The sequence below is a fragment of the Phalaenopsis equestris genome, unplaced genomic scaffold (genome assembly GCF_001263595.1).
Source record: "Phalaenopsis equestris unplaced genomic scaffold, ASM126359v1 Scaffold000224, whole genome shotgun sequence".
NCBI lineage: Eukaryota > Viridiplantae > Streptophyta > Magnoliopsida > Asparagales > Orchidaceae > Phalaenopsis > Phalaenopsis equestris.
In genome coordinates, this window is record NW_018164666.1 from 6,329,760 (window position 1) to 6,342,419 (window position 12,660).

Genomic DNA, 12,660 nt, shown 5'->3' on the forward strand with positions numbered 1-12,660 from the left:
TGCATGAATGCATGTGATATTAGTTAAAATAAAATTAAATTTTTCAAGAGTTTTTATTCAAAATATTAAAAAAAAAATTGTATTTGCAATTGGATAATTAATTTTACAAAATATTTAAAAAAACAAGCAAAATAGAGTAGAGATAGACCTCGAACTCACCAAAAAAAGCTCATTTCAGTGCTCATCTCTCCATAAAATCGAGATAATTACATACAAAACATAAAAATAACTGTTTTCATTAAACTTGAAATCAACATAGTACTATTCCTATAAATATACTTAATCACCTTGTAAGCAATGTATACAATTAATACGGCATTTAATTCTCACCTGACAAGTAGCCCAATATTATTGTCAGAGTGAATAAATTCAGAATCCTTAAAAACTATATAAAAAAACTAAAAAAAGAAAAATACTTTTCTACATTCAAAAAATATAACATAATTATTTAATTTATTAGTATGTATTATGTATACCATAATCAATATAATTTTATGGAGAATAATAAATATTTTATTGGATAATTTAGTCACATTTTTTTTAATTAAGCAGGTCATATTTTTTTGCTCATATTATTAGGGTTTATAGCCTCTAAATTTTGTATTGACTCGCTGTGAACCTTCTATGATGGGGCCCTCAATTAATATAGGCTTTTAAAAATAAATGAGTGTCATTGAAATACCAGTTTGATATTATTTATTCGTGAAAAAAAAATAATCCCGAACTTTTTTTTTTTTATGAAAGAACTTATTTTTGCATATATTTTAATATTACGCAAGTAAACTTTAAAAATAAAAAATATATATTTATTCTTAATTTTATTTAAAAGATCTATTTATCTTAGTTTTATTTTGCTAAGAAAATTTTTAAAATATGTATTCTAGTTTTTTGGGCCAAATTTTTAAAATAGGTATTGTGTTTGTTTAGCTTTTTAAATAAGCTAATTGTTACCTAAAAGTTTAAATTTTAATACTGGCTATCCACATAGATAGTCAGTGGCCTGTCAAACAGGAGACTTGTCCCAGGTAATGTGGATAGTCAATCACCCCTTAAGCAAAAATCTTGCTGCTTATAATTCCCTCAGTTTTCATCCCATTCCCACGATCTTGGAATTGTTGAAAAGCTAATGCAATTATCTGTAACTTTCGTGTTGACAAGTCTAGGTGAATCTCATTGCACGAGCCACAATTTTTGTGTTTATTTTGTAGTTTGTTTTATTATTATCATTTGAAGATTGCATACATAACACTTAATTCCTTACATATCTACTACCAAAACATCAATTTTTTACTTATATATGACATCTTAACTATGCACTTCTAAAATGTGATATAAATTATTTGGGCGGTATAAATGTCAAAATTAAAGTTTAGGTATTAGATTTGTAAATACATAGCAAGTTGGTGTTAGATTTGTTTAATGGCTGGCATATGTCCACTATAAACCATGTGGTGATTGTGTTTTGAGCCCAGCAACAGTTGGAGGCACCAGCTTATTTTCAGTAACAACAAATGCTTTTGGTGTCTTCAGCTTCAATTTGATCAGTGAAGAGACTAGTAGAAAGAAGTTAATATCAATATTTTAAAGCATAACATTTAATTATGTTGGTTATTAGAGTCCATTTATCCCCTTGAATTTTCTTTCTTAGAGTAGCGTGATGGAGACTCAGGGTGCGTTTGGGGCAGTTTGTGCGTTTCAGGATAAGCAGCCCGCAGGTCGGCCGCAGGGGTCGACCCGCGGTGTGCGTTTAGTGTAAGAACCCAAACGCAGTTTCGGATAAGCTGGCGAAAAGCGCGAACCAACGGTACGACGATGTTTTGAAAACGCCGCCCGCACTTATAAACTGTCCCAAACGGACCCTCAATTTGCGCTGAACCTCCAACTTCTTGAAACTCTTTTTCTCACTTTGCCCCTAAAAATATTACATGCCGAAGACTTTGTAAATGCGTGTACTCTTTTAATCAACATGTAAGGATGCCACACTTAACATTCTCTCCATGATATGGGCATTTTGTTAGGACTAACGACATGTGAAGAATTAGAAGAATTCTCAACATAGCTCAGTATCATTGTATCTTTAATGTAATTCACAGCTGTTTTGATTCTGATGAGCCAAAGATAGAATTTTAAATTCATCATAACAACTATATATTTACATTTAAGCCAACCAATTAATCATCGTTCAAGATCTTTATATTTTAAAATATCACTATAACTTTGAAATTCACATGCAAATATTCAGATATATTTTTTTCATTAGTCTTTGCAATTGTGTTTATAATATTTTTTTATTTGACTTTTCTGGAAGAAGCAGTAAATTCAGGCAAGCTCCTCCGGGAGCTAAGTGATTAATATACACGTAGATAGTGACCTGCTACCTAAAATACCTTGGCCGACACCTCTTCGATGACCCCGAAGATTCACCTACTAATTTACGTCTAAAAATCGCTCGCTACTGTAATTATATTAATGCCCGCAACTAATTCACAAAGGCTTTGATAGAGTGCATATAGGGCTGCCAAAACAGCTCGTTGTTTGCGAGCAGCTCGTGTTCGGCTCGTTCGCTAAGTTAATGAGCCGAACGAACAAATATTTGTTCGTTCATGTTGGGTTAATTTTGGCTCGAAAATATATATATATATATATAATTTATTTGCCTACAAGACTACAATGATTTATAATTAATTAAAACTATTAATTAAGAAAATAGAATAAAAATTATTAAATTAGATTCAAATGGTGTTTTAAATCTTGTCACAATCTTTAACATCTTATGACTACATGATTAGGGTTGTCAAAACGACTTTTTTTTCGTGAACGACTCGTGTTCGGCTCGCTATACAAATGAGCCGAACACAAACACACTTTTTGAGCTCGAAATATGAACGAACCGAATGCTCGCTCCGCTCGTTTACACCCCTAAATGCTTAAATAACATATTTGGTCGGAAAAAAATAGCACTGATAGTCTGTTAAGCTACTTCGGGCATTTACATACATACCACCCAATTCGCATGACATCTAAAATAGTTTGAATTATAAGAATTACTGTCTGCACTTTATATAATCATTAGAATTATTGGTGAGGATTGAACTTTTGCACAGTAAACATTGCATTATTAGCTAAATTCGAGCTATGAAAACTTTTACTTTTGAAATGCAAATTTATTTAGGTAGCAAGTATTGTACAATCAATTTTGAATTGATCTATTCGAGAACTGCTAAAGTTGGATTAATTTTTAAATTGAGGATTATATATGTGAGTTAGTTAAATTATAGTGAATGATTTTAGGGGCATTTACATACGTACCACCCAATTCTTATGTATTTACATATCTAACATTTAATTAAACTTTACTTTCATGTGTAGATAATGTGGTATATATATATATTTAAAAATTAAAGTTTGTGTTAGATACGTAAATAAATAATAATATTTAAGTGGTATGTATGTAAATCTTCTATGATTTAATGAAATACTTGAAGCTCATGATATCAATATAAAAATAAATGAAGGGAGGATGATAGCTCACAACATTTTTGTGTTGTCGATGAATATTAAATAATAATAAAATTTAGGTGGGCGGATCACGGCGATATCATTATGTATGCATGAATAGGTCAGCATGCTAATTTGATAATTCTATCCTTGCTATGATCTAATTCATTATTGAGCACAAAGATAAAGAAAAACAATAAATCAAATTTAATACAATTCATTTCTAATTAATAAAAAAAATGAGAAAAACTAGATAAAAAATTAAAATAAGAATTGTAGTTGATTCACTTTCTATGGCTATTCATTCTAATTTCTCGGGGGTGGATTTCATTGGTATTTTGTTTGATCTCACTCTTTGTAAGATCTATTTGGATTGTCATGGCGGTTTGATGGCCAGTGATTTTGTTTTCGTTTTCTAAATCATTGGTGATGGCTGAGCTCTTTTTCTCCTCTTCTTTCTTGTTCTGAATTAATTTTTTAATTTTCCCCCCTGATTTTCGGGTTTTTTAATTTTTTTAGCTGTTCTAGTTTTCATTCTTATTGTTGGTTTTATGTTGTATTCTATTCTTGTAGCCTTTGTATTTTTCAATATTTTCTGTCACCCTTGTTTTAGTTGGTAGGATATCTTTTTTAGGTTTTTATACTTAGTTTTTGTATCTCTTTTTTAAGTTATGCTGTTTTTTTATTATAGCTTAATTGGTATGGTAGTTGTTGATGTAGTGATTGTTTAGTTTTATTGTTGTTTATTTTAGTTCTATCTGTTTTTAGATATCTCTGGTTGTTATTTTTTTAGGTGGTTGTTTTTTTTTTGTTAGGAGTTCTTTTTTCCAGTTAAAGATGTTGTCTTTTTTTGTTGAATTTTCTTTCCGTCTTTGGTTTCCTTTTTTATACTTCTCTTTAGCTTGGAGTTTTATATTGTTTTTAGCTTTTGTTGGTTAGTTTTTCGTTGGTTTTGGTTTTCCTAGATGCTTTTTAAATCTCTATTTTTGTTTCATTGCTGCTTAGAGTCTTTTTTCTTATTGGTTGTTTGGAGGAGATGTTGTTGAGAAGTTGCTAATTAGTTATCTTGATGTTTAATTTTGAAGACAGTTGTATGGAGATGTTGCTATTGAAGTATTTGTTGTTTTGTTTTCTTGATGCTTAATTCCATAGAAGGGGTTCTCTTGTTGTTGTTTTGAGTGGAAGTTGTTGGATTTGATTGTTGGGACCTTTATATGGTTGATGCTTTGAGAGTTTCACTTCAGATGTGGTAGTCTAGAGAAACAGTTTTTCACTGTTTTGGTGATAGTTGGATGTTGTTTTGAGTTAAGGTTGTTGATCGTATTTTGTTGATTTATGTTATAACGTTGATTATGTTGATTTATGTTTTATCTTTTTGATTGGGTTGTTTATGCATGTGTTATTTTTAAGTTGTGTTGTAACTTTTTTTTTCCCTTCTATCATTGTCACTCTCCCCATTATGAAAAATATTGTGTGCGGACAACAACACATCTAAAAAACAACTCAGATGAGGGCAAGCTATTGTGCATTAACACGCGGCCCATCCAGGCCATTGTCTGGAGATGTGAATATTATTTTCTCCCCTATCACGCCATCTCCATTTGTTATCACCCAACTTTTGTGCATTGAGGCTCCCCTCCATCAACCTCCATAGCCTATCCTATTCCAATACTTCTATTTTATATCAAGTCAACTAATTCAAGAACTTTATAAAAACTTATATTTTAAAAATATCCAACAAAAAACCATCTCCTCAAAATATTTTCGAGAAAAAAAAAAAATAAATACCTTGCCCAACTCCCTTATCGATTTACGCAAATTTGTCGCTTGATAAATTATTAAAAATCAAAATTTTCTTGATTTCGCCCATTAAAATTATGCTAAAAATATTTTTCACTAAAAAAATACATTTTTTTTTTTCACTCCCAATTTTTAATTAATTATGTTATGAGTTTACAGAACGACTGCTTTTTTAACCAAAAAAAAAAAAAAATCTAATAATTTATTTCATTAATGATAACATGAAAACAATTTACTAAACAAAATCATAACAATATTGCATGTGCCATGAACTCATTTTAACATTGTTATTATATAATTATTCCTTGCTTGCGTCGCTTTCCATGCACGTCAACTTTATAAAAAGAGCATTGAAAATTTCAACATCAATTTAATTTTTATATTTCGTTTGTAAAATTTTACAAATTATGTTAAAATTTTGAAATTACATACCTTGTTAGCCATGACTCATTTACCATACAAGGGAGAGATGCTCGAACGAAGTGGAGCGGAGCTGAAGAATATGTCCAATCGAGGGAGTTTCATTATGTGGGTTGGGGGTGCGAGGGCAAAACCCCACGGTACGGTACATGGAAAATTTAGGAATTACATATTCTACTTCATAGTTTTATCTTGGGTTATATTAAAGTCTGTTTGTAACCCTAATTCATTCTATTCTGTATTTTTTATTCTTTTTCTGGAATTGAAGAGAAAACCGTCACTCTGCTCCCGATGATGTAGGCATCTTTGCCGAACCTCATTAAATCCTTGTGTTCTTCTGGATTCGTGTCGATTCTTATTTTTCTTCGCTCTAATTTCCATGTGAATAATTAATTAAAGGGAAACATGCTATTTATAAATTAACCACTCTCTTTCATCCATTTCCATATTCTAACTAAAAAATCCAAATTTATGGCAAATTCCAACCCATAACTTTTCATTTTGATCAATTTCTCGATCGTTTTGATGATGAAAAGAGTAAATATATTGGTTCTTTAGTACAAAAAAATTATTTGAATGCTTCATTTGTAAATATCAATATTTCAAGTTGTCTCTATGTAATTACTCCTTAATTAAACCCAGAAAAAGGCGCAGTTGGATTAGGTAAAATTTAGATGGGTCTGCATAATAAAGCTTCCATTATTGCTACCTTTTGCCACGATTCAGATCCATCTCAGAAGCAATTATTATAATGCCACACATTAACTATTGCATGGAGTACATTTTCATAATTTCCATTATGTTTTGGTACTAAGTTTGATAAAAAGTTGACAATTATATTTATTGCGCTACAGGTGGCCAACTCCTGTACCATTCCATTTATATTTTCTTCTAAGAGCATTTACATACATACCGCCCAATTCTTATATATTTACATATATAACATTTCAATTTTGCATTCTTTTTATATCATTCAAAACTTTCATATCACATCATAAATACTATTATATTAATTTTCAAAAGTAAAAAAAAAAAAAAACTTTCATATTTATAAGATGAGGAGATACATATATAAAATTCAAAGTAAGGTGCTAGATATGTAAAACACAAGAATTCAATGGTATTTATGTAAATATTTATTTCTTTTATTGTTTATTGAAGACATGTACTTGTTAACGTGTAGATTAGGAAAGTTTATTGTCGGTGATTTAATGTCTATTGAAATAAATAAATAAAAATCAACAAAATAGTATTAATTTATCATGTAAGACCTTTCAGTGATAGAATGTATAGAATAAAAGTAGAAATTTGTGTGATATTTGATATGAATGAGGGAAATTTACAAACACACTGCACAAATTCCATCAATTCACATATGAAATGTCTAAAATTTTATATTTTGGCTTATCATAAATTGGTGTTTTATACCTAAACACGAACATGTATACTTCACTTTTAAGAAAATTAGTATTAATAATATTTTGCACATTTGATATTATAGATTAATAGTGTGTTATAGAAGTAAATATCAAATGTTAGGTGTTAGATATACTGGTATGTAAGGGCCTGTTTGGTTCAGCGGTATCCATGCGGCGCTGCACCGTGCCGCGAATTCGCGAGCAATTTTTTCGTTTGTTTCGGCGACCCGCTCGCCGCGGCTGCAAATTTGGCGAAAAACCGGCAGTGGGATCGACCCCACGGCCCGCGTTAAGGATCACGTTTAGGGCGATGTTTCCTCTTCTGCCTCTTCTGCCGCGCCTCGCGAAGCCGATCTCTGCCCTAGATCCTCGTCTTGCTTCCCCTCCCGTCCTCTTCTCGTGATCTCTCGCGAAGCACAGTGTCGCGCCACGCTACTTTTTCCACCTTCGACCGAAGAGCCAAAACCGTCGAAATGGTCTTCTGTAAATGTTTTTTAAAAAGAAGCTAGCGGAACTCAAACTTTATCATGTCCTTCCTTGTAATATGAAAATTTATTATTCTAATAGTGAATCTTGATGCATAAAATTAAATAAAAATTTACATAAATATCAAATAATTTATATGTAATTATGTATCTAATACTTAAAAATTAATATTTATGCTTATAATATTTTGATGTCATAAATTATGCATGAGAGGGTGTTTCAATTTTAAAAAATAGTAATAGGGATGCTTTTGATGTAATATTAATAGATTTACATGTTATGTGTGAAAATAGAAAAGTGAAGATGTTATATAAGCAAATAGGTAAGAATTGCGTGATTTAAGTTATAAATGTAAATATTTTTTTTTAATATTACATCAAATATGAAAGTAAATTAGGCCTAGCAGTGAAGCCCGGTAAGTGGTTAAGTTTCAGCGAAGAAGCCCAAAGATTTTGAAAATGAAAGCCTGTAATTTTAATCCACTTTATTAAAATAAAGCTCGTTAATAATGCATATGCCGACTAATCTAATATTAGATATTGTTCTCTAATTTTATTAATTTTTCTAAAAATCATTTTCCACAATTTATAATTTATATTTATTCTGAAATTATATTGTTTAAAAATTTATTGGATTGTTGTGATCGAGCTTCATATGAGGATTAGTTTTGGGTACGAAATTTTCCCGTTAGGCTGGAACAAGCCCAATTTAAAAGTTACTAATAGTTGGGCCTTAGCTTCTGGCCCATCAAAAGTATTGGACGTAATATGACTGAGTTAGCTCTGGGCCGATGAAGAAAAGAAATGATCCATCAAACACTGTATAAAGGTCTATAAAGTCATTCCTAGGCGGCAAGGAGAGGAAAAAAAAACAGGTTTATCTAAGGGTCTGTTTCAGGCAGCTGCAGCTTATTGAATAATCTATTGATAAGTTGATTAAAAATAATAATCAGTTGATAAGCTAGATGCGGTAGCTATTACAAATTTTTATTTTTTTTGGAAAAGCTAGACCGCAGCCAGAAAACTGTCAGAGCACCTAGACATGTGCGGTGTGAAAACATTGTTTTCAGGGTTTTGAAAACGCATAAGCTGTCAAAATGCAATTTACCCAAACAGCTCAGACTCATTTTCAGAACACCACCACACCAAATAAGCTACCCCAAACAGACCCTAAACCTCATTAAAAAGAGACTTAATTTCCAAATAGATTTATTTTGTTTCTTATAAAAAGGATAATATTACATACTAAAGAGTGCATAAAGATTATCTATATTCACTAAGAAGATCCCATGAAATAAGATGAATATATAAGGACTGGGTCGAAATTAACCAAAATACATCTCCAAATATGTAAAATATTTTTATAAATTTGTTGGTCTTTAATTAGGCTGGCTTACTTTTTGGTTAATTATTTTTCTTATTTAATTATATATTAAATTAGATCTAACCTTTATTTATTTTCTATCAACATATATTAACTAATCTTGACATTAATGACAATTTGTGTTATCAAGTTCGATTAATTAAAAATAAATTTATATGGCTTTTGGTATTGAAGTGATTTTAATTAATATTGTTAAATATTTTAAGAAAATGTCAATTGGCAGTATAATATTTCGTAAGGGTTTATTTTTTAGTTGCAGTTATAAAAATGTCAAATTAATCCCCAAACTTTCAATGATACTGAAATACGTCTTTTTCAAAAAGTCTTACAACTTAAAAATGTTAAGGCCGAAGCTCAATTAATAACTAGGGTTTTAGAAATAATTTTTAAATTATTAATAATATGCATGACAATTTACTTCTTAGGTTAATACATAAATCTCAATCAACTTCTATCATTGATGTAGACCTCTCTGTCATTTTACTCTCGTGACATATATTCTTTAGAATAATGGAAACCAAGGGTTGATGACAATGACTTTTAAGGGCATTATGGATGTCAATCTCATGATTTCTATTTTTATACACGTATTTATGAGCTAGAAATTTTCAGGAAGGCTAAGCGAGCTAGCTATCATAACTTATTTGGAAAAGGCTATTGATAATTCCAACACTATCATTAAATACTAATCCTGTAAAATATGCTATTGCTTTTCAAATTTTTTTGATTAATTGTAATTTTTTATTTATTTATTTTGGAATAATTACATAGACCATAAAATATGTTGATATTTATAAATTAATCAGAGCGACACAACCAAACTATTGAGAATTTGACGAAAATTGTAAAAGAGGGATTAGGATTTTATCATGAATTTTGATATCTAAGCCATAATTTGAAAAATGAATGAATGAGAATAATTGATTCGTAAATAACAAGTTTTAGGTGATCTATATGTAATTTCCCCACTTTTTTTTTTTTTGGGTGGAGCATGAGCTAAGCTCAACTAGATAAAAAAGTTAATGTACTTGAACACGAATTATAAAATTGGACACAATGAGTTCTTTCGGCTGACTCACAACTTACAACTACATCTTATTCAAAAGACGGGGTAGCTCACAATTCTTAGAACAAATATTACATCTGGAGCTCCAGACGTGAAGATACGTTCGGAGTAATAAAATGCCGCCATGTAGCGGTGACAGAAAAATAAAAAAAAAATTGCTTAAGCGCAAGGGAATGTTCTCCCAAGTTATTCCGTATTATTCAGGTGATATTGTGGCAATATTCATGTGATATTATGTTCTGAGAATATTCCCGATATTAAAATAACAAAATAACACATCAATAATGTCACAATAACATCTGAATAATGCAGAATAACACATGAGGAATATTCTCCTGTTTTACCGGGCAGGAACATAGGAAAACGCGAGTTTTTCCTTGAAATCACGTGTCCGCATATCAGTGGACTCCGAACACATCTTTACGTTAGGAATCCTGATTGAATAATCTTCCCAATTCTCATGTAAATATTGAAGTTTAGATTTGTTATGCAAATACATAAGAATTGTATGCTACGTACTTAAATGCCCCCACTAAATCCCTTCGCAAATCGAATATGTAAGTGAAAAAAATTACAAAGATTTTAAGTGATACATTTGTAAATATAACAGTTTAGGTGTCTGTTTTATAAATACCTACGAATTGCATCCGATGTACTTAAATGCCCCTAAATTTTTAGTTCATCTCGAAAATTATGAGTTAATTTCTTTTTTAACAAAGCGAAATTTCTAATAACTTGCAAAATCAAAATTGTTATTTTAAACAAAAGAAATAGCCCAAAAAAATTAAAAAAAAAATCTTTTTAAGGAATTAAAATCCAAAGGTAAGCATTGTAATTTCGTTCAAAACAATTTTATTCATATGAAAATGCAGCAAAAAAAGAAAAAAAAAAAAAAACTCAATCACGATTCACATTTTCTTCCTTCCCCTTAAGCTTCTCTTTACCAGCTTCGTCCCCCCGACTAACAGACTCCTTCGCATCCTCAATCACTTCACCTGCAGTCTCCTTCAGCGATGCAGCCTTCTCTTTCGCCTGCCTAACAAATTCTTCCGCATCCGACCTCGCCTTCCCCAAAATCTCAGAACTTTCCTTATGTTGTGTCGAAAACTGTAAACAATTCAATACAATTATTAACTGTCGTTAAACTAATTTCTATATTAATTTCTTTCATGTAATCAATTATCAGCTGGGAACAAGAGTATATGTTGAAGATAACACATTAAGTTCATTAAATTTGACAAAGGAACAATTTTTCGATCAATTAAATTCAGTTAAGGGAAAGATTAAATCAAGATTTATCAGAAGATCTGAATTATTAAACATATTAAAACCAGAAAACAGTTAGATATGTAAGGATTTACTCCAAATTTTAATAAACTGATATAACAAATTGTAAGCCAAGGATCTGTTTGGGGTAGTTGCAGAAAACAATTACAGCATGATCTAAATCTTTTTACATCCAAAGCACCCCCAAAAAAGTGTAATCTATCTTTTCACACATCATTTCAAATATAGAAAAATATGACTAGCTTGTAAAAATGAAAATTTCGTTGTGAGATAAGTAAATGCATAAGAATTGGGTACAATATATTTGTAAATTTAGAAATTTATTTTTGCAAAAAATCAGATTGTAACTTTTGAGCTGATGATGACAAACCACAACTTTTGACAGCAATTTCTTTAAAAAAACAGAAAACTAAATTTTATCAAAAAAGAAAAAAAAACCTATTGTGCAGCACTGCACCACACAACAGTGCCGCCCCAAAGGCAGCAGTCTCTCTAGAATCCAGTCTCCCCAAAGAGATCAAATTAAGAACAGGTTAGAGATTCAAGTATTGGCAATATATTTACCTCTTGCGCTGAAGCTCTGCGAAAAAGTGAAGAAGAAGGCAGTGTTATTTTCGCCAGGCCGGGAGACAACTGGCTCTGAATTGTTGAGAACTTCTTCATTTTTGCACAACTCTGGATGCAGGTTGGAGGGGAAGGTATATCGGCAATAAATAAATAAAATTTTTTTATTTATTGATTTTGTCTTATTTTATGTAAATGCAAAGAGCCACTTGCAGGATTTTATAAGCGTAGCTTGCTCTAAATGTTGACACGGGCAGATGTTGTGGGGCGCGTGATGCGACGTGGAAGGCATGCAGATTGGGCGAGAGGGAGTGGATAAGCTTTGAGGAGTTTCTTAACTAAATATTTTATTTTACTCATTAAAAAAAAAAAAAAAAGACATTTTCTTATTTTAGTTTGGATCAAGGAAACATAAATCAGGTAAATCCGTAAATGCCCATAAATGATAATAATATAAATAAAATATAATATTATTTAAAGCATAAATAAATTTAGATGTTTTGATTTATTCAGGTGTTTGGCCGGCATCACTAGGAGTGCAATGATGAATTTTTAAAAAAAATTAGTTATTTTTTTAGAAGAAATTAAAATTTAATGTTAAATAATATTGTATTTAAAATACAATTTTTTTTTTCTGAATTCAGAATTTGTTGGATTTCATTAAATTTAAAAAGCATAAATAAATATAAAAGGTTCTAGAAAATTTGTTGGTCTCCATCATTGTCTGTCTAATGTTGG

At 30.6% G+C, this 12,660-nt stretch overlaps 1 protein-coding gene across 1 annotated transcript; it reads right to left on the reverse strand.

Moving 5' to 3' along the window:
- Positions 1–10,943: 10,943 nt before the first annotated feature.
- Positions 10,944–12,113, reverse strand: LOC110023536. The gene is made up of 2 exons (XM_020723007.1): positions 11,923–12,113; positions 10,944–11,178 (listed from the first exon to the last, which is right to left on the reverse strand). The coding sequence occupies exons 1-2, from the start codon at positions 12,019–12,021 to the stop codon at positions 10,969–10,971; spliced, it is 309 nt and encodes a 102-aa protein (XP_020578666.1). The 5' UTR covers positions 12,022–12,113; the 3' UTR covers positions 10,944–10,968.
- Between the last annotated feature and the right edge of the window lie 547 nt (positions 12,114–12,660).